General features: G+C 36.6%; 1 protein-coding gene, 1 long non-coding RNA gene and 1 other non-coding gene across 4 annotated transcripts; 2 read left to right on the forward strand and 1 right to left on the reverse strand.

The window, feature by feature from the left end:
* Positions 1 to 3100: 3100 nt before the first annotated feature.
* LOC126611859 (uncharacterized) lies at positions 3101 to 3532 on the forward strand. The gene has a single exon (XM_050280189.1). It carries the CDS (start codon positions 3101 to 3103, stop codon positions 3530 to 3532), a length of 432 nt encoding a protein of 143 aa, XP_050136146.1.
* Positions 3533 to 5694: 2162 nt separating this feature from the next.
* On the forward strand, positions 5695 to 20278 carry LOC126612132 (uncharacterized). 2 transcript variants are annotated; one of them, XR_007618970.1, is made up of 6 exons: positions 5695 to 5902; positions 6841 to 6963; positions 7050 to 7217; positions 15610 to 17609; positions 17853 to 19724; positions 19792 to 20278. It is a non-coding gene; the product is annotated as an uncharacterized LOC126612132 (long non-coding RNA). The 2 variants fall into 2 exon arrangements; XR_007618971.1 differs by lacking the exons at positions 15610 to 17609; positions 19792 to 20278 and having other exon boundaries at positions 5710 to 5902; positions 17853 to 18968.
* On the reverse strand, positions 16059 to 16160 carry LOC126612712 (small nucleolar RNA R71). The gene has a single exon (XR_007619276.1). It is a non-coding gene; the product is annotated as a small nucleolar RNA R71 (small nucleolar RNA).
* Positions 20279 to 21916: the final 1638 nt, after the last annotated feature.

The following is a 21916-nucleotide window of genomic DNA, read 5'->3' on the forward strand; positions in this document are numbered from 1 at the left end:
ATTGTGGAGGTTCATAAGTTTTATGAAAGTGTCCATGTTTTGAACTTGTCCCTTGTATTTAGTGGTAGATAAAAGTCAATTGTATGAACCATTGAAACATGCCACGTTTATATCAACTTGGATAGTTAAATTTTTACTATATATTGAATAACTTTGGACTAAAGTAAACCGAACCGGTCAATTTTTGTTGGTTTGGGTTTCACACTTAAATAATGCTATTTTAATTATAAAAAAAAAAACTTACCATAGTTATTTGTTACTATTATGATCATCCCACAAATTAATATCAAATATTTACCATTAGACAAAAACATACAGTATATTTCAAGGAACTCTACTAGTTTTTAAACATTTATGGAGAGACAAAATCCAAAAACAACTAAAGCCTAGCAAAAACATTGAAAAATACTAGTAACTGAAAAGATCAAGGCTACAAGAATCCAGTTGTTAAAGTTGGTGAAAATAGTGAAAGGTCTATTCCGAGTGAGATAGCGGCAACAAAGGACAAATTAAATTGCTTATTCGGTCAACCGTTCATTGAAACAACCATTGCTCAACGCCATGAATTATATTCTAAACTCCATTCCTTACTAGCTCAGGAAGAAGCATTTTGGAGGCAAAGATCATGAGAAAATTGGATTCAGCTTGGGGACAAAAACACGAAGTACTTCCACGAACGTGCAAATAGAAGACAACAGATAAATGGTTTAGTTGGGTTGTTTGATGAACATGGTGTCTGGCATGAAGATAAAAATGGTATGGAAAGAGTGATTGTGGATTACTTTATGAATATTTTTTATTCTCCGGAACCTACCAATGCTTCGAAAATCTTAAGCTATGTTGAACCAAAGGTGTCGGTTGAGATGAATGCCAAACTGCTCCTACCTTTTTCGAATAAGGAAATCAAACATGCCTTGTTTCATATGCATTCGACTAGGGCTCTGGGTCCTGACGATATGTCCCCTGACTTTTATTAGAAACAGTGGGAGATTGTGGGACAAGATGTTTGCGTTGTGGTTCGATCACTGTTGTCTTCAGGTTGTATGTTGCGAAAAATTAACTTCACTCATGTTACCATCATCCCGAAGAACAAAGATCCAACGTTAATGACACAACTTAGGGCGATTAGCTTATGTAACGTCATTTACAAGATTTGCTCAAAGGTTCTTACCAACAGGTTAAAGAGAATTCTTCCAGATATTATTTCTCTGGAACAAAGTGCTTTTGTCCCAAAAAGATTAATTTCCGATAATAGCTTAGTTGCTTTGGAGATTGCACATTATATGCATAAGAAAAAAAATAGGTGGAACGGGGCGATGGCCTTGAAATTGGATATTAGCAAAGCCTATGACCATATTGAATGGAATTTTCTTGAGCAAATGATGAGGAAGTTGGGTTTTGCGGAGGCATGGATTCAACTGGTGATATGTGCTACCACAGTTACTTATTCGTTCAAACTAAATGGTGATCCAGTAGGCTACATTCATCCAAAGCGTGGTATAAGGCAGAGGGATTCCCTTTCACCATTCCTTTTTGTCATTTGTGCCGAGGGATTATCAGTCATGTTTGAGGCATGGGAAAGATAGGGACGAATTGAAGGAGTAAAGGTGCGCAAAGAGGCACCAAGTGTGCACCATTTGTTATTCGCATATGATAGTTTTATTTTCCCTAGAAGCAAACTTCATGTGTGCGTACAAGTGAAAAACTTGCTGAAAACCTATGAATTGGCCTCTGGTCAAGCAATTAATTTCCAAAAAAGTTGTGTGGCCTTTAGTGGAAATCTAATTGAGTACGATGGACAACTTCTAACAGCTTGTTTGGGTATGCCACGGGTGAACTATCATGATCGATATCTTGGGATTCCTGTCTTTGTTGGTAAAGCTAAGAAAGCCATTTTTGTATATATTAAGGATTGATTGTGGAAGAAGCTTAATGGGTGGAAAGGTAGTTTGCTTAGCAGTGCGGGGAAAGAGATCCTAATCAAGACTTTGGCCCAAGCCATACCATTATACACAATGTAGACATTTTTATTGCCCAAAATGTTTTGCAATGAATTAAATCAAATGGTTGCTCAATTTTGGTAGGGACGGGAACAAGGCAAACAGAAGATTCATTGGTTGAAGTGGTGCGAATTATGCAAACCCAAAAGCGAATGAGGTCTCGGTTTCAAAGACTTATATGCCTTTAATCTCGCTTAACTGGAAAAACAAGTTTGGAGAATGCTCTTTCAGCCTAAGTCCCTTGTTGCCCAATTATTTAAAGCAAGGTATTTTCCCAAGCATGATTTTCTTTTAGCCTTTGTGAAAGCTAAGTCCTCTTATTGCTGGAGAAGTATTATGGAAGCTCGGATTATTATTTGTAAGGGAGCAAGATGGAGGGTAGGTAGGTGATAGGACTTCAATCAAAATCTGGGTTGACAGTTGGTTGCCTAGAGACCATTTTTATAAAGTGCTATAGGTGTGGAGTGTGATACAACTGTGAATTGTCTCTTCAATGAGGATGAGAACACCGGTTGGAATTCAGAGTTAATTCATAGTATTTTGTATGAGAAAGAGGCTGCTCTGATCATATGCATCCCTTTAAGTTTGTTCAAACAACCTGGTACCTTGATTTGGATAGGGAGAAAAATGGTATTTTCACAACAATGAGTGCTTATCATGTGGCTCGGTCTTGCGGAGTTATTTCTAAGGATGAACCTAGTGGGTCTACTATGAATGTGGATATCAAATATTTATGACAGGCACCTTGGAGAGCCTTTGTTCTGGGGAAAATAAAAATTTGTGTTTGGCAATGTTGCTGGAATGTGATACCAACTAAGGTAAACTTGCAAAAACGGAATGTTACAAGGGAAGAAATATGCATATTCTGTGGCAGGGACCCCGAAACTGTAGAACATGCATTACTGGACTGTCCAAGGTATGCATCTATATGGTTTCAAGTTTTTTGGGTCTACGTATAAGAAGGGAGAGACATAAGGGGATGAGGGAATAGCTGGCGGAGCTAACTTCTTTGATGTCAAGGAAGAGCTTCGATATGGTATTAGCTATCATATGAAGTATCTGGAAAGAAAGGAACTCCTTTTTTGTGGAGGGGTGCAACTATGGATCTAGTGGATGTTCATACCAAAACGCAAACTTGGTTGAATGAATATAAAGGGTGGCACGAAGTTAAAAAGTCCAGCGAGGTTCCCACCATGCATAAATGGCAAAAACCTGTCCATGGTTGGATTAAATGTAACTTTGATGGTGCTTGGGATGAAAATAGAGCTCTCAGAAGAAGTAGGGTGGTGGTTCGTGACAAGAATGGGAAGTTTGTAGTGGTCAAATCAGTGCAGTTTTCTAGGGTTTGCTCACCTATGTTGGTAGAGATTCTTGCAATTTGTGCAGCTATGGAAGTAGGCAGACAATTGGAGGCAACATGTTTGATTTTTGAAGGTGATGCTTTGTTGGTTATTAAGGCTTTGCAGCGGGACACGGTTGCCAACAATGGCCCATTTGGGCACCTTTTGCATGATATTCATCTCATGTTGTAGCCATTTCCCTATTGGAAGTTTGAATATGGTCCAAGAGAATCCAATAAAGTGGATCATCGGTTGGCGAGAATGGGTATAGTTTTAGTTAACCCGGGCGTTTGGCTTGAGGATTCCCCGATGTGATTTCTGATCGATTATTTGAGGATAGCTATATTAGTTAACTAATTAGTGCGGAACGCTCTTTTTTCCTTAGTCTAGGTTGAAATCCCCGGCAAGGTTTTTATCGAGGCCTATTGTAAGAACCTTACCCCTTGTTATGTACGTATTCCTTCGCTATCAATGAATATCGTACTTTCACTCAAAAACAAAAAAAAAAAAAAAAAAAACAAAATAACAAAAAAACAAAAAACATTGAAACAATTTTTTAAAATAATAGCCATACTCCTAACGGTTCTATTTATTAACAAAGCCTAGCCCACATAACTTAATAAAATTAATGTGTCATCATCTCTACCCTTCATCCAAGCATTTTTGCGAAATCACTTTCAAAACTATATGTAGTGGAGACTCAACTTATATCCTTTATTGTTAGAATTAGTCCATCCTCTTTACATTTTTCCACATAATTTAATAAAATTAATGTGTCATCATCTCTATCCTTCATTACTAAAATACATGCCATTAGTCAAACCTGTCATTAACCATTTTTGGATAATCAATTTCAAATACATGTAGAATCAGTTTTGTATATTTTTTTTAGTATAATCAGTTTGTATAATTTTTGTAACATCTCACATCGCCCAGAGGTGAGGATCATGTAAGTCTTATATGTATATTCCCATCTCTTTGTAGCACGCGGCTTTTTGAGAGCTCATTGACTTCGGGTTCTATTGGAACTCCAAAGTTAAGCGAGTTCGCGCAAGAGCAATCCCATGATGGGTGACCCACTGGGAAGTTCTCGTTTGAGTTCCCAAAAATAAAACCGTAAGGGCGTGGTCGAGGCCCAAAGCTAACAATATCATGCTATGGTGGAGTTGAGCCCGGGATGTGGTGGGGGCCTGGCCGGGATGTGACAATTTGATATCATAACCAATCTCTGCCCAGAAGTGGGCCGACGAGGACGTCAGGCCCCTAAGGGAAGTGGATTGTAACATCCCACATTGCCCAGGGGTGAGGATCTTGTAAGCCTTATATGTATATTCCCATCTTTTCCTAGCATGAGGCCTTTTGGGAGCTTACTGGCTTCGGGTTCCATCAGAACTCTGAAGTTAAGTGAGTTCATGCGAGAGCAGTCCCATGATGGGTGACCTACTGGGAAGTTATCGTGTGAGTTCCTAAAAACAAAACCATGAGGGCATGGTCGGGGTCCAAAGCGGATAATATTGTGCTATGGTGGAGTCGAGCTCGGGATGTGACAATTTTAGTAGAATCAGCTTGTATATTTTTTTAATAAAACTACATACATGATATCAGTTCGACCCATCCTTTACCATTTTCGCAGAATCAGTTTCAAATACATGTAAAATCAGTTTTATATACATTTGAGTAGAATCAGTTTGTATAATGTTATTAGATCAGTTTGTATAATTTTAGTAGTATCAGGTTGTACATTTTCAACAAAACTACATACATGCCATCAATACAACCCGTCTTGGACCATTTTCGCATAATCAATTTCAAATACATGTAGGATTAGTTTTATACAATTTTTACTAGAGTCATTTTGTATATTTTTAACAAAACTACATACATGCCATCAGTCCAACCCGTTCTTGACTATTTTTGTAGAATCAACAAATACATGAAGAGTCATTTTTGTATACTTTTTCGTAGAATCAGTTTGTATACTTTTAGTAGAATCAGTTTATATATTTTCAACAATACTACATATATGTTATTAATCTAACCTGTCGTCGACCATTTTTGCAGAATCAATTGCAAATACATGCATGATTAGTTTTGTATACTTTTTAGTAGAATCAACTTGTATAGTTTCGTAGAATCAATTTGTATATTTTCAACAAAACTATATACATGTCATCATTCCAACTAGGGATGGGTTGAAAAAACTGAAAACCCAAAAAAAGGTTACCGAAACTGAAACTGTAACCGAAAAAACTGAATCGAAAGAAAAAACCGAAAAAAAAAACAAAGAAGAACCGAACTGAAGTTAGTGTTAAACCACGTCGTTTTACCCCTTAGATAGGTGATGTCGTTTTTTACTCATGAGTTTATGTCATTTTGGTTTGTGCTACTAACCCTAGGTGTTTCTTTACTTCTCCGCCAGTGTTTCTCCCCGCGCCTCCCTCTCCCTCTCCCTCTCCCTCACTCTCACTTCTCTGTCTGTGTTTCTCCCGCCGTCTCCCTCTCACAGCCCCGCAGCCTCGCCGTCTAGACAGTCGGACTCGACACTTGACAGCCATCGCAAAGGTAAAAATATGCGACCCTTTTCTCCCAATTTCAAGATTTTTGTTTTTTAAAGTTACTTAATTTCTTATCACATTCACAGAGCCCACCCTTAATTTTGTCATAATTTTTTAAGTTATTTAATTTTAATTTCTAGCTCTCTGTGAATTCTGAGTGAAGATCCGTTTCTTGTGCACTTTAATCAGGCATTTTATTGCATATAATATGTTTTGGTCGAAATTATGCCTATTTGTGCACTTTAATTTCTCATACTTTTTTAAGTTATACTCTGTATCCCGCAAGAGGTCATAGAATGACTAGCTGTTGGGACTACAACGAAAAAGTTGCATCCGAGATTCAGAACCAATAGGCCTTTCCCATTGATCATTGTGCAATCCAATTGCTAGCTATCAATGTATAAATATGGTAAAAGGATGGTAGATATTTATACAATTTGGAAGGCATGAATGGCCTGCCAGGATTTAGTTGTTGCGATATTCTCATGAAAAAAAAAAAAAATCATATTATATTTGTATATCAATATGATCCTGGAGGTATGCTTTTGTGAAATCTCAAAGGCTTCTAGTATCGAAGCCTCAAGCCGAGGGTTTCAAAGCTCGATTTTGTCTTGTCATGTCCATCTTTTCTCCAGGATTTGATTCTTTTTTCTCTCCCTCATCTTTTATGTAATGTTATAGCTGTTACAAAATATTTGGAGCTGCAGACATACGGTATTTGGCAATACAATTATGAGTTGATATTAGCATTTGCTTTAGCGTTGTGATTCATTTATACTGCAGTAGAGTGAGACTAGTTATAGTTTCTTGAAAGGTTTAGCTCGTGTACTGCGGTAGGACTAATGGTTAGTTATATAGAAATGGTCTACTGCTACTTTGATAGTTTGATTACTTTTCTACTTCTATTTTGAGTTGATCTTATTATATGTTTTTTATTTTAATTAGATGAAGTCAAATGCGATGAAGTCAAATGTATTGAAGTCAAATGCCTCAAGCTCAAACTCAAACTCAATGAGATAAAATGGCTCTCATGAAAAACCAAACTCATCTACTTCTACTCCATCACAAGTAAGTCGTCATCTCTATACTTTCTCTATACTTTTCTATGGATTATGTCTCAATTTCTTTAATAATTAATTATAATTGATTTGAAGGACGTTGATGGTGAATCAACTCTGCCTCAATATCCATGGTGGCATCTCAACAAACTCCTACTAATCTTTATGGTGGATTCGGAACCTCCTTCGATGCAACTCGAAAAGGTGACTCGACCAAGGAAGAAAAGACGAAGCTCTCTTGGAATCATTAAAAACTCATGAAAGGTATCCGGTAGACCTGGCATTCGTGTCGTGTTTGTGTTATACCCAATATCTTAACGGGCTGTGTCGTGTAACACTTGTTAAAGTAAATGGATAATATGACCCGACCCGAAATTGACCCGTTAATATTATCAGGTAATATGACCCGACCTATTATTGTTAAAGAAAATATATTTTAAATCAATAAATAATGAAAATGAAAAATATAGTTTGACCAAAAAAAATAGAAGACATAATACTAAATTAGTATATGCATACCACATTGTTACTTAAATATTACTTCAAAACATAAAAAAAATAATAATAATTTGTCTTTCAAGTATTACATACTTCAAAATACGATATTAGTACATCATTTTAAAATACCAAATGTTCAAGGATATGCAAAATAAAGGGAGTTGGGCTTCAAGGTTGAGGAACCTTGCATGTTTATATATAAAGGTCGTACCCAGTGCACAAGGCTCCCGCTTTACGCAGGGTCACATTTTTTAGATTTGTACATAAATGATTATAAATTTATTTATTTTGAATTCCCTTAGAAAAATACTATTCATGAGGGTTTGTATGGTTTTAAAAATTCAAACGACAATGTTCCCATACTCATAGCGTAGAGGATGCGATCAAGAGCCATGCATATTTTTTTTTTTCACATTTTTTGCATTGTATTTTAATTATTATAATTTTTTAATGTGTTTGATATTTTTAAATTACTTGATACTTTTACTTTTAATGTGTTTTATAATTTTGTAATCTCACTCTTTGCCTATAATATACTATAAAAAAAAACTTAAATTTTTTTACATTTATATAGAATAATAATACAACAACATATATTTAATATACAATATATGCATATACATTATGGCTATTGTACTTTTTAGTAAGTTTATTTAGTAGTTTAAAAAATTAAAATTATCAAAATAACTTTTTTCTTAACGTGCCGAAACAGGTTATTCGCGTGTCACCTTCATGTAAACCTGTTAAGGACTTGTTATTAACGAGTTCTTATCGTGTGACCCGATAACGACCCGATTAGTTATCGCGTTGATCCGAAACCCTTTTTTTTCATGTCATTTACGTGTCGTCTTAACAGATCGTGTAAGAAATTACCAAGTCTAATATCCGATGTGGGAGCACTTTAAAAGGAAATTGAGAGTGGTAGAGTTAAGGGGGTTGTGCAACTATTGCAACCATTTATGGCCGACTCGCATAAGAATGGTACAACTGGTTTGAGAAATCATTTAACAAGATGTATCAGCTATAGTTGTATAAGGAAATATGTGTCGCAAATAGGCAAAAGATCTTAACTTTTGCCGCCAAGAAAGATAAGTTGGAAGCTATAGGTTTCTCCCAAGAAGGAGTTACTAAGGCTTGTGTTAAGGGAGAAAGTTTTTGCCATTTTTGCATGCAAGTATGTCCTATGTGGAGAGTGCATAGTCGTAAAACAATTGTTAAGGATGTACTTGACTTGTTTTATTCCAAAAATGACAAATTGAAAAGTCAATTGAAGACATTTAGGGGTGTGTCTAACAAGGGATACATGGACTTCTATTCAACAAACAAATTGCATGGTTTTCACCGCACATTTCATTGATGTTGATTGGATGCTACCTAAAATGATTTTTAACTTTTGTGTCATTCCAAGTCAAAATTATATTATATATTTCACCATATTCTTAGTATAATTTGATAATTATTTTAGTAGAATTTTGATACTTTGCTTTATATTTTCAATATAGGACATTCGACTTATTAGGATTTTGGCTCATCAAATATGTCCTAGTTGGTTTAGGATTGTTTTAGGAAACCTATAGGTATACCGATTCTTGTCCTAAAGGGATTAGGAAAGAATTTTAGTTTCCTTATTCAATTTAGGTTTGGATTTCTAGAAGTCTATTTGGATTTGGATAGTGTAATTTCCTAGTCCACTTAGAAATAGGAATTCAATCAGCCTTGGGACATGTAAGCCAACCCTATGTCTATAAATAGGGTGCGACAAGGCTAATTTTTACAGAGAGAAAGAAAACAGTCAAACAGCCAAGAGTTTTGAGATTAGTTCTAGGGTTTGTAAAAGTTCTGTAATCTTTATTATTAATCAAAGGAGTGGTGATTTCTCTTGGACGTAGGCGAAAGTTCTGCCAAACCAGTATAATACATGTGTGTTTCTAAGTTTTTTAATAATTGCTAGTTTAGTCTATTGTCGTTGGTTACATTAAAGAACAAGGTTTAATGTGCGGGTTTTTCAACAATTGGTATCAAGAGCTAGGATCAAGGTGTTCTACGATGTCAAAAGGGAAGATCAATGCGGATCAAGGACCTACGTTAAAGCCCTTTGACGACAAGGATGACTTCACGGAATGGCAAAGGATGATGAAGAATGTACTGATACAACAGGATTTGGATGATGCACTCGATGGTGAGAAGCCGAAAAACATGACAAAGGCAGCATGGACTAAGGTTCTCCAGAAGGCTAAGAGTTCCATCGAGATCCATCTCACAAGATCAGTTCGGTCACACATCACCGAAAAGATGACTGCTTAGGAAGTATGGGAAAAGTTGAAGAATGTTTATATGGGCAAAACCGTGTCCATTAAACTTTTTCTAAAGGATGAACTATTCGGGCTTCGACTAGAAGAATGAGGTGATATTGAAGATCATGTATGCATGTTCCAAAATTGCATAGCTAATCTTCAGAAGGTCGAAGAAACTTACAAAGATGATGATATGGCTATCATCTTGCTGAGGTCTCTACCTTTGTCTTTCAGGCACTTTCGAACAACTCTAATGTTTGGAAAAGAGTCCTTAAGCTTGAAGATGTAATTCAAGCTATTCAGTCATATGCTAAACTGGATGATATAACTGAAAGCTCTCAAGGCCTTTATGCAAAAGGCAAGGAGAAGGGGCAGGAAAAGACAAAGGAAGAGAAAATCGGCAATAAAGGTAGGTCAAAATCTAAGAAGAAAAAGGAAAAGAAGGAAGGTTGCTTTGAATGTGGTTTAACCGATCATTGGAAGAGGAACTGCAACATTTGGAAAGAGAAGAAAGCCAAGATGGAAGGAAGCTCAGGTTCATCTAGTGCAGTCACCGAGCATGAGAGTAACGGGGAGCTCATTTTAGTAACATCAGGCTCCAAGGCTTTCACCAATTGGATTTTGGATATTGGATGCACTTTTCATATGTCTGCTGTAAGGGAATGGTTCGATACTTACAAAGAAGTCAGCAGCGGGGAAGTCTTAATGGGGGACGATTCTTCATGTCCTGTAAGAGGAATCGGCACTGTTTGAATTAGAATGTTCGATGGGATGATACGAGCTTTGGGGAACGTCAGGTATGTCCATAGACTAAGAAAGAATTTGATTTCCTTAGGTACTTTAAATGAGGCCGATTATGAGTACAAGTCTAAAAAATGAAGACTTAGGGTAACCAAAGGATTGCTAGTGGTAATGCGGGGTGACCTACAACCCAATAAGTTGTATGAGTTAATTGGGACCACTGTAGTCGGAGGAGCAGTTGTTTATGTAAATCAGAGTGTAGAAGACAATACTAAACTCTAGCATCATAGGCTTCGGTACATAAGCCAGAAAGGGTTGCAAGAATTACACAAGCAAGGTGTGTTAGAAGGCGTGTCATCTTGTAAACTGGACTTTTGTGAATGCTGTGTTCTCGGAAAGCAAAGAAAGGTATCATTCGCAAGTAGCAGTGTAGATAACCGAAGCAATGAGCAACTCAGCTATATTTGCTTAGATGTTTGGGGCCCTACACTAACTAAATCAAATGGTGGAGCCAGGTATTTTGTTACTTTCATGGATGATTTTTCTAGGAAGGTTTGGGTTTATTTCATGTTGCAGAAATCCGAGGTTTTTGCAAAGTTCAAGGAATGGAAAACAGAAGCCGAGAATCAAACTGGAAGAAAGATCAAGTACCTAAGAAGTGATAATGGAGGTGAATATACAAGTAATGGGTTTACCGATTATTGCAAGCAGGAAGGCATCATAAGGCACTTCATAGTAAAGAAGAATCCCCAACAAAATGGAGCTTGCTGAGATGATGAACCGAACTCTCATGGAAATAGAGAGAAGCATGCGATTTCATGTAGGATTGCCTGATAGTTTTTTGGCAGAGGTTGTTAATCATGCAGGTTATTTGATTAATAGGTCACCATCTATAGTTCTCGGTTTTAGGAATGTAAAAGATGTATGGTCTGAGAAGCCGGTGGACTATTCCAAGCTTAGGGTGTTCGGCTGTAATGCTTATGCACATATTCCAAGTGATGAAAGGTCCAAGCTCAAACTGAAGTCTACACATTGCATATTCTTAGGTTTTGAGAAAGGAGTTAAGTGTTTCAAGCTTTGGGATTTCAACAACAGGAAAAAGGTTGTTAGTCGAGATGTTATCTTTGATGAGACAACCATGCCTCTTAATAAAGTCGAGCAGTAGGGAAAAGACGGACGATGCTGAAATTGAAGCAACAAGGATTCCATTGATCAGTTCAGATGAAAAAGAAGCTCAGGTGGAGCAAATCGAGCAAGAGGCCGAATCTGATGGTTTTGAGGAGGAAGAAGAGCATCAGCTTCGTTCACCAGTTAGGAATCAGGTGGAGTAAGAAACAGGGCAAATTGAAGGCACTCCAATCCACTAGACATCCAAAGGGTTCAAACTCCAACCAACAATCCACCTGCATTCCAGAGATGCATAGCACTAGACAAACCTAAGGGGAACAAGAAGAAACCTGACAGATTTGGGTTTGACCAAGACGAAGTTAATTATGCTCTTAACATTAGTCAAAGAGATCCGACTACTTATCGAGAAGCTATAGCTAGTGATGAGCGAGATAGTTGGATAAGTGCTATGACAGAAGAAATGGAGTCTCTTTACAAGAACTCTGTTTGGGAGTTGGTTCTTAAGCCTAAAGATAGAAAGCTAGTTGGATGCAAGTGGGTATTTAGGAAAAAGGAAGGACTACATGAACAAGATGTCGTGAGATTCAAAGCAAGGCTCGTGGCTAAGGGGTACTCACAAAAGGAAGGGGTGGATTATGATGAGGTCTTTTCACTTGTAGTCAAGCATACTTCTATCTGATTACTCTTAGCTATGGCAGCTCAACATGGCATAGAGATTGAGCAGATGGATGTGAAGACATCGTTTCTTCATGGAGATCTAGAGGAGACAATTTTCATGGTTCAACCAGAAGGGTTTGTTGAATATGGGAAAGAGAACCTAGTATGTCAGCTAAGGAAGTCCCTGTATAGCTTAAAACAATCTCCAAGACAGTGGTACAAGATGTTTGATTCATTCATGCTGAAAATCAATTTTAGAAGATGTTTATATGACTATTGCGTGTACTATCATGTGTTCCAAGATGGGATGATCATATTGCTATTGCTATATATGGATAACATGCTAATTGCTTATCAAGATAAGTCTAGAATTCAAGACTTGAAAAAGATGTTAACGAGGAGTTTGATATGAAGGATCTAGGTGCTGCACAGAAGATTCTTGGCATGGAAATTCAGAGAGATAGGACTGTTGGAAGGATTTGGATTTCACAAGCCAAGTATATTCAGAAGGTTCTTAAGAAGTTCAACATGCAAGAAGCAAAGGTAGTTTCGACTCCTTTGGCGGTTCACTTTAGGTTAAGTGGGCAATAGTGTCCTACGTCCGAGGAAGAGTAACAAGTAATGAAGAATGTGCCTTATGCTAATGTAGTGGGCTACCTCATGTATGCAATGGTATGTACACGTCTCGACATAGCTCAAGCAATCAGTGTCGTTGCCAAATACATGGCAAATCCAAGAAAGCAACATTGGGATGCAGTAAAGTGGATTTTGCGTTATTTGAAGGGTTATTGGCGACAAAGGATTATGTTTGAGAGGCAAAAGGAAAGTGCATGGGTGTTAGGATATGTGGATGCTGATTATGCAGGGGACTTGGACAAGAGAATGTCAACTTTTGGTTATGTGTTTACATGCGCAAGAGGACCAATTAATTGGAGGGCACTACTGCAACCAATTACAGCTTTGTCGACCACAAAGGCAGAGTATATTGCATTGGCCGAAGTTGAAAAGGAAGTATTTTGGCTTAGTGGCTTGGTAAGTCAAATGGGAATCACTTAAGATTGTGTGAAGCTGAAGTGTGATAGTCAAAGTGCCATTCACTTGGCAAAGAATCAGGTTTTTTTCTAGAAGATCAAAGCACATTAAAGCAAGGTATCATAGAATCAGAGATTGGGTGGAGTCTAAGGAAATTTGGATTGAAAAGGTTCATACAGATGACAATGCCACATATTTCCTTACAGAGATAGTGTCGGCCAAGAAGTTCAAGCATTGCTTGAACTTGATCAATCTCGTGGATTGATTAAAGTGGAGCACCTCTTCACTTGAGGTGCAATGAGGCAGGAAGAAGATTGCCAAGGTGAAGACTCTTAAAGATTTCCAAAGCTGCTTCAAGAAGGTTCAAAGATACTCTGGGGTGCAACGATCAAGACTTGGTTTGACTCACCAAGGTGGAGATTGTTAGGATTTTGGCTCGTCAAATATGTCCTAGTTGGTTTAGGATTGTTTTAGGATACCTATAGGTATACAGATTCTTGTCTTAGAGGGATTAGGAAAGAATTTCAGTTTCCTTATTCAATTTAGGTTTGGATTTCTAGAAGTCTATTTGGATTTGGATAGTGTAATTTCCTAGTCCACTTAGAAATAGGAATTCAATCAGCCTTGGGACATGTAAGCCAACCCTGTGTCTATAAATAGGGTGCGGCAACGCTGATTTTTACAGAGAGAAAGAAAACAGCCAGACAACCAAGAGTTTTGAGATTAGTTCTAGGGTTTGCAAAAGTTCTGTAATCTCTATTATTAATCAAAGGAGTGATGATTTCTCTACCTAGAGAAATCACAATTGGACATAGGTAAAAGTTCTGCCGAATCAGTATAATACTTGTGTGTTTCTAAGTTTTCTAATATTTGCTAGTTTAGTCTATTGTCGTTAGTTACATTAAAGAACAAGGTCTAGTGTGCGGGTTTTTCAACACGACTTCCTCTGAAGCAAAACATGATCAAACAGACGAATTTTGGAGTGATTCAAATTGAAGGACATTCGTGTGTTCCTTAGCTTGTTCGTGTCAAAATCTCAGCAATTTCTACCAAGTGGTTATTTTCAAGAGATTAAATGAATGAGCCGTGCGCGTTGCTGGAAAGTGACGTTTATGAGCTTAAATTGCGTTTTCGGAGCCCAAGATGACTTCAAATGGGTTCGTGGCCTTTTGGACAAGCGTTTAGAATTGTTCAAGCTTTAACTCCAGCTATTTTGGGCCAGTTTTGAAGTTGATATGGGTCCAAAACGTGGCTGTGCAAGATTTTGGGCGAATTTACCAAGTCAATTTAGGATTATGTTTCCTATTTTATTTTAATTTATTTAGTTTCCTAGTCTATTTCTAAGACCTTTTACTACGAGGATTTTAAGGAAAGTAGTATAAATAAGCCTTTTGGCAAACCTAGGGTTTTTTTTGGAGAGAGAACGCATGCAATTTTTTGGAGAGAAGATTTGGGACAAAGTTTAGAGATTTTCAAACTTTATTCTACAAGGTGTTTTCATTCTTTTTCTAGTTTAATATAATTCTTTTGATTTTAATTATGAATATGCGTAACTAGTTTTCTTTTGCTAGGGTGATGCCTTGAGCCTTAGCATGAATATGTAGTTTTTATTTAATTGCTTATGATATTATGCATGCATACTTTGAATTATTAATCACTGTGCATAAACTGTCTTTGTGTCTTAAGGATTCGCGACCATTAGGATGTTTAGATAAGTAATTGGATGCAATTTGGTCGGAATACCACGGGGGAATTGAGTATTGCTTCTTGTGATTAATAGTTGTAATTTCACCTAGGATGAATACCACGGCTTAGGAGTTGCATGGTTTTTCAAAGGGTTTTCACAAAGTATAATGAGTCATGCATATTTGATCTGAATACCATGGACAGATTGCATGTTTGATATACGTTCTAACTTGAATACCACAAGTAGAATATGCATTAGGAAAACCTAACCTTCAAAATTTCATGGATAATCCATAATTAATTAGTAAATATACATAGGATTGTTAAGAGGATGGCGGAACCTAGTACCTTCTTACTTTGAATTCTAAAATTGTTTCCTTTTTCATTCTTTAAAAATTGCAGATGTTAGTTAACCTTTTTAATTAAATTCGTTTTTCTTAATTTAGGTTATTAAATCATCATTTTCCAAAACTTTATTCTAAATAATTGTTGAGATTTGATATTGCGTTAATTTATTTAAATTAATCCCTTTTGAGAATGATCTTACTTGAGCCAACTATACTACGACAACGTTGTTTCGCTTGCAAGTATTTTAGGTGTTGTTATCTCTACTCTTGCAGGTGGTAAAAATCCTTTCAAGAAATTGGCGCCGTTACTGGGTTTTTGGATAGCAAAGAAGTTATGGCCTTTGTTCTACCAATAGCGGGACAACCACTGAAGGAATCCCTGGCAGCTCATGCCACAGAAGTGCCAAGCTACATTACCTATCCTGAAGTTGAAGATGGGTCCACGTTTGAGATACGGCATCATATGTTAGAGATTCTACCTTCCTTTCACGGTTTATCAACAGATGATCCTAACATGCATTTAACCGAATTTCTAATTGGATGCAAAAATATTTTGGTGAAAGGATTTTCAGCAGAATGTATCAAACTCAGACTTTTTCCTTACACCTTGAAGGATGGCGCAAGGAGATGGTCACACTTCCATCTGGAAGCATTACTTCGTGGAACCAACTCAGTCTTGCGTTTTTAAGCAAATACTACCTAGCTTAAAAAACACTTGATATGAGCACTCAAATTTTAACATTTGCTCAGAAACCGAATGAAGCAATTCATGAAGCATGGGAACGTTACAAGGATCTGCTCAGGAAATGTCCACATTCAGGCATTAATGGTGACACTCAAATGAATTTATTTTACAGAGGGCTGAATTTGACTACTAAGACTGTTGTTAATGCTTCTTGTGGAGGAACATATTCAGAAAAAAATGCACTGCAAGCGTATCAATTGTTTGAGAGCATGGCGACAAAATCTCAACAATGGGCAGTTGATATACCTCAGACCAAGGGTGTTTTTGAGATGTCCAGTGGCGTACCTCATGTACCTGCACAAATAGAAAAGATGGAGAAAAAGTTAGAAAATTTTGATGCAAAATTTGGCATTCTTTTACAAAGAATGGCAGCACTTGTGTAGCAGGTTGCTATCTAGCAGGCTACTGCAGCCACATACCATTTATGGCATCACAACACATGATTTATGGGCTGCCCACATAGGGATGCATATCTGAAGCATGCTAAAGAACATATTAATGTATTCAATAATTATCAAATGCCTAAGAATGATCCCTATTCAAATTTTTATAACCCGGGTGGAAAGATCACCCAAATTTCAAGTGGAATACAGATCAACAGGTTAAATCACAGTTTCAACAACAAATACAACCTGCTGCTCAAGCTAAACCTTCTTGGGAAGTCACAATTGAAAAATTGGCATATCACATTAAGGCAAGTTTTGATGTAACAAAACAAGAAATTCAGAAAATCAACCAAAACATTCAGAACATACAAGTAACCATGAAATATCTACAACAGCAAATGGGGTAGCTTTCACTCTAGTTTTCAGGCAGAGAACCAGGAAAATTTTCCAGCCAAATAGTTCCAAATCCAAGAGGTACAGAATACTGTTGTGCAATAAGGACATTGAGATCTAGAAAAAGTTATGACAACCGTGATGTAGAAAACAGTGCTGGAACTTCACGGGCAGCACCTGTGTAGCCACAAACAGGTTCTGAAATTTTTACAGAATCTGCCCAGCCACTGAATAAATCCAAAAATACTGCAGTACCTGCTGCAGAAACTGTAGAAAAGTCGGAACGTGTTTATGTGCCCCCGATGCCATATCCCGATAGGTCCTAAAGCAAAAGATCAGCAATTAAGGGATTTCATGCAAACATTGGCTAAAGTTCATATTAATTTGCCATTATTAGAAGCCATTCGAAAGATCCCTTCCTATGCCAAAATTTTGAAAGATGTTTGCAATAAGAAAAGAAAGCTTGTTGAGTCATAAAAAATTGTGCTAACAAAACAGAGCAGCGCAGTTTTACTACACAAATTGCCTCAAAGAAGAAGGATCCAGGGAGTTTTGAGAAGTATCTACTAAAGCCACGAGGTAAAATGTAAAATGTTGCAAGGCAGCCCAAATTTTGAGAAGTATCTACTAAAGCCATTTTTAAGAAAGTTCAGTGCAAGCGAGTCAATGACTCTGAAGGATCCAGCAACTTAATCACTGGGCTTCTATTCTGTCTAGCTACAGACGTTAAATAAAGCGCTTATTGGGAGGTAACCCAATTTTCTAACTTTCTCTTTACCTTCTTTCTCTTTTATTTCATTATTTTCAATCTAGATGCATTTAAATTCCCAGGCTATCATTTCGTGTCAACAAAGGAAGAAAAAAAAACAGAAACACAAATACAAAAACAAAAAACCAAAAAAAAAAAAAAAAAAAAATTACTTGTTTAATTTTTAGTTTATAGTTAGTATTTTCTATATTTTCTCTAATTTTTCCAACTTGGGTTTTTGCAGACAGCAAACAAGACAAACAGGACTTTGTGCAAAGAGAGATTATTTTAGATTGAATCATGCATCCAGTTGTAGAATTACATCAACATCAACCACATCTGTGATTCACATAGCATAGATGGGTGTTTATACCTTTCAGATCCAAGGTCGGGGCGACTTCGAGATTTGCTTTGCCATTTTGTCGACTACATTTGCAGCTTGAGCATTCTTTTTCTCGAATTTCCACTCGATCTGAGCCACATACATGCACAGAGAGACGAACATTTAAGCTATGCAGTGATATTGAACCATTCTTTGCCATACGAAGCTCAACATTTCACGACATGAGTTTTTACCTCTCTTATGTTGGGATTTGTGGGTCTGAGACGATTTGCTTCCGTTTCTACTTTTCAGGCGATATATCCGCGAGCAGTCTACACACATTTTAACTCAGAAAATGAATGGATGTTAGATTCCTTCGCCTTTTGGTCCCAAACAAAAATGACAGAAATGGGACTTAGGAACTAACATCAAAACCGAAGTTTGGGGATGGATGTGTTTTACCTGTAGAATGGAGGAGTTTGGGACGATTAGCCATGGATCTACAAATTTTAGGGTAGTGGTGCGTCTCTCTCGTTGTCAATTCGCGTACCCTCGCAGAAAAATACATGCATGTGTACGAATTTTGTTTTCATTTGCCTTCGGTCATGAAATCGAAAGGAATAAGATGTGGTTGCATTTTACTTAGGGAAAGTGGCCTTGTATTTGCAACAGTAAACAAGTTTGAGGGTGGTTCTGCCTCGTTCTCCATTTTAGTATCAGAGGAGATGCAGCTTTGTGGTCTTTGTTTTCTATTGTAGAATTAAAGAGAGAGGCTTCTGATTTTCTTGATAGAGCGACCTGGGGTTTACAAAGCATTCAGAAAGGTGAGAGTGATCTAGCTGTTCATTTAGGAGACAGAGAGCCGTTGGTATTTCCCATACCTATTCTGAGCTGGGTGTTTTGAATTAAAGAGACAGAGAGCTGTTGGCTTGGTCACAAACAGTTCGGTTTTGGTGCACGTGTGTGGTGTACGTGTGCTAGGCGTAGGCTGGTATTCACAATAATGCATGGGTCTTTTTAGGGCCTAGTTTCTTTTGCTTTTAATGGCTGCCATTCTTACTCCATGTTTCTTTGCATCAGGCCCCATGCCCACTACCAAGTCCACATTTTTAAATCCAGGTGTTCTCTTTTCTTGTATATCTTTATTTATTTATTTTATTTTATTCATTTCTTTATTTCATTTAGTCAGGTTTCATTTAGTTAGGTTTCTTTATTGGCCTTACTGTCTTTTACGTTTAGTTAGGTTTCTTTGGTGTCCTTGATCTCATTTTTGTTTTCCACACCTTGAGGACAAAGTGTGATTTAAGTTTGGGTGTGGGAATTAGAATTTTTAATTTTTAATTTTTAAGTCAATAAAAAAAAATTCAAATTATAAGTTAATATCTATAGATTATTTTAAAAGTTAGAACAAATGGACATGGTGAAGGTTAACCCCACAGTAGAGTCTTTTCTATTTATCTTTGCTTAGACACTAATTCATGGGTTATACTTTGACAATTTGCACATTCACATCAACATAGTTTGTGGGGAGTGAGATTGAATACATACTTTTTGTCTAAGTTTGATTTTTAATTTTTGTTCTAAATAAAGCGAAGTTAGTTATTGTTATGAATAAAGTAATAATTGTTCAACCTGAGGCTTTGCCTAGTAACCGGGCCAGTCCTACCTAATCAGCAGTGATTCTCGCGTCAAACAGTAGAGTCTTGGCATAGGGCAGGGTAGTTAGTTGGTTTCATAGCCTTTTCAACTCGAGTTAATAAGTCCTTAAGGGTGTTCTACACCTAATGCCCTAAAGTCCTTGTGGTTTAGGAGTCATTGACCTAAAGCTCGCTACATGGGTTGGATCGAAAGCTTAAGTAAGTTGGCATTGCACGACCACTACTGTTACCTAAAAAAAAAAACAAAAGAAAGAAAAAGTCGAAAAGAAAGAAAAAAAAATGTGAACTAAGTATGTGTGATATAAAGAAGGACGAGTGGTAAGGGTTTTAGTCGAGTCTCTTTAATCATGTTGGTTCACTTTACACCAAAGGAAGTTCATGAATTATTTTCTAATTGATTCTGAATGGTATAGACTCTGTGGTGGGATTACTGAATCTTTAGAAAAGATGTTCTGATACTTAACGTTTTCTATGGATTGCAACTTTGAAGGTGAAATTTTTTTGTCATTTAGTTTTAGTTAAGTTTCTAGTTTGTTAGCTTTTAATTTTGTTTTCTAGTTTTGTTTTGCTTGAGGACAAGCAAAAAGCTAAGTTTGGGGGTATTTTGATGAGTCAATATTGGACATTCGACTTCCTCTGAAGCATAATTTGATAATTATTTTCGTAGAATTTTGATACATTGCTTTACATTTTCAACATAGGACATTCGACTTCCTCTGAAACAATACGTGATCAAACAGATGAATTTTGGAGTGATACAAATTGGAGGACGTTTGTGTGTTCCTTAGCTTGTTCGTGTCAAAATCTCAGCAATTTCTACCAAGTGATTATTTTCTAGAGATTAAATGAAAGAGCAGTGCGTGTTGTTGGAAAGTGACGTTTATGGGCTTAAACTGCGTTTTTGGAGCCCAAGATGACTTCGGATGGGTTCGTGACCTTCTGGAGAAGTTTTAGAAAAGTTCAAGCTTTAAATCCAGCTATTTTGGGCCAGTTTTGGAGCTGATACGGGTCCAAAATGTGGCTGTGCAAGATTTTGGGCGAATTTACCAAGTCACTTTAGGATTCTGTTTCTTATTTTATTTTAATTTATTTAGTTTCCTAGTCTATTTCTAAGACCTTTTACTAGGAGGATTTTAAGGAGAGTAGTATAAATAAACCTTTTGGCAGACCTAGGTTTTATTTTGGAGAGAGAACGCATGTAATTTTTTGAATAGAAGATTTGGGACAAAATTTAGAGATTTTCAGACTTTATTCTACAAGGTGTTTTCATTCTTTTTCTAGTTTAATATAATTCTTTTGATTTTAATTATGAATATGCGTAACTAATTTTCTTTTGCTAGGGTGATGCCTTGAGCCTTAGTATGAATATGTAGTTTTTATTTAATTGCTTATGATAATTATGCATGCATACTTTGAATTATTAATCACTGTGCATAAACTGTCTTTGTGTCTTAATGATTCGCGACCATTAGGATGTTTAGATAAGTAATCGGATGCAATTTGGTTGAAATACCACCGGGGAATTGAGTATTGCTTCTTGTGATTAATAGTTGTAATTTCACATAGGATGAATATCACGTCTTAGGGGTTGCATAGTTTTTCAAAGGGTTTTCACAAAACATAATGAGTCATGCATGTTTATATTTGATCTGAATACCACGGACATATTGCATGTTTGATATACGTTCTAGCTTGAATACCACGAGTAGAATATGCATTAGGAAAACCTGACCTTCAAAGTTACATGGATAATTCATAAGTAATTAGTAAATCTACGCAAGATTGTTAAGAGGATGGCGGAACCCTAGTACATTCTTACTTTGAATTCTAAAAATTGTTTCTTTTTTCCTTCTTTAAAAATTGCAGATTTTATTTAACCTTTTTAATTAAATTCGTTTTTCTTAATTTACGTTATTAAATCATCATTTTCCAAAAATTTACTCTAAATAATTAGTTGAGATTTGATTTTACATTAATTTATTTAAATTAATCCCTGTGGAGAACGGCCTTACTTGAGCCAACTATACTACGACAATTTTGTTTTTCTTGCAATTATTTTAGGTGTTTTTATCCCTACTTTTGCAGGTGGTAAAAATCCTATCAATAAGGATCTAGGAATTGAACTTGTGTGGTCTTTGTAAGAATCTTGTTTACACTAGTGGATTGGGTTCAGTGGAGAGTCCCCGGTTTTTTAACTTAGATGTGGGTTTTTTTCGACCAAACACTTCTTGCGTTCTTTGTCTCTTAAGCTTGTCCATATATCTTATTTAGAATGCATATTATGATCAATGAACTGAATTGTTGTTGACTAAGATAACTTGTAGTGAA

Source organism: Malus sylvestris, chromosome 17 (assembly GCF_916048215.2).
Source record: "Malus sylvestris chromosome 17, drMalSylv7.2, whole genome shotgun sequence".
NCBI lineage: Eukaryota > Viridiplantae > Streptophyta > Magnoliopsida > Rosales > Rosaceae > Malus > Malus sylvestris.

Excerpts from the sequence above, each read along its gene's own strand:
- LOC126611859 (XM_050280189.1), top strand. The coding sequence starts at position 3,101 with ATGGATCTAGTGGATGTTCATACCAAAACGCAAACTTGGTTGAATGAA.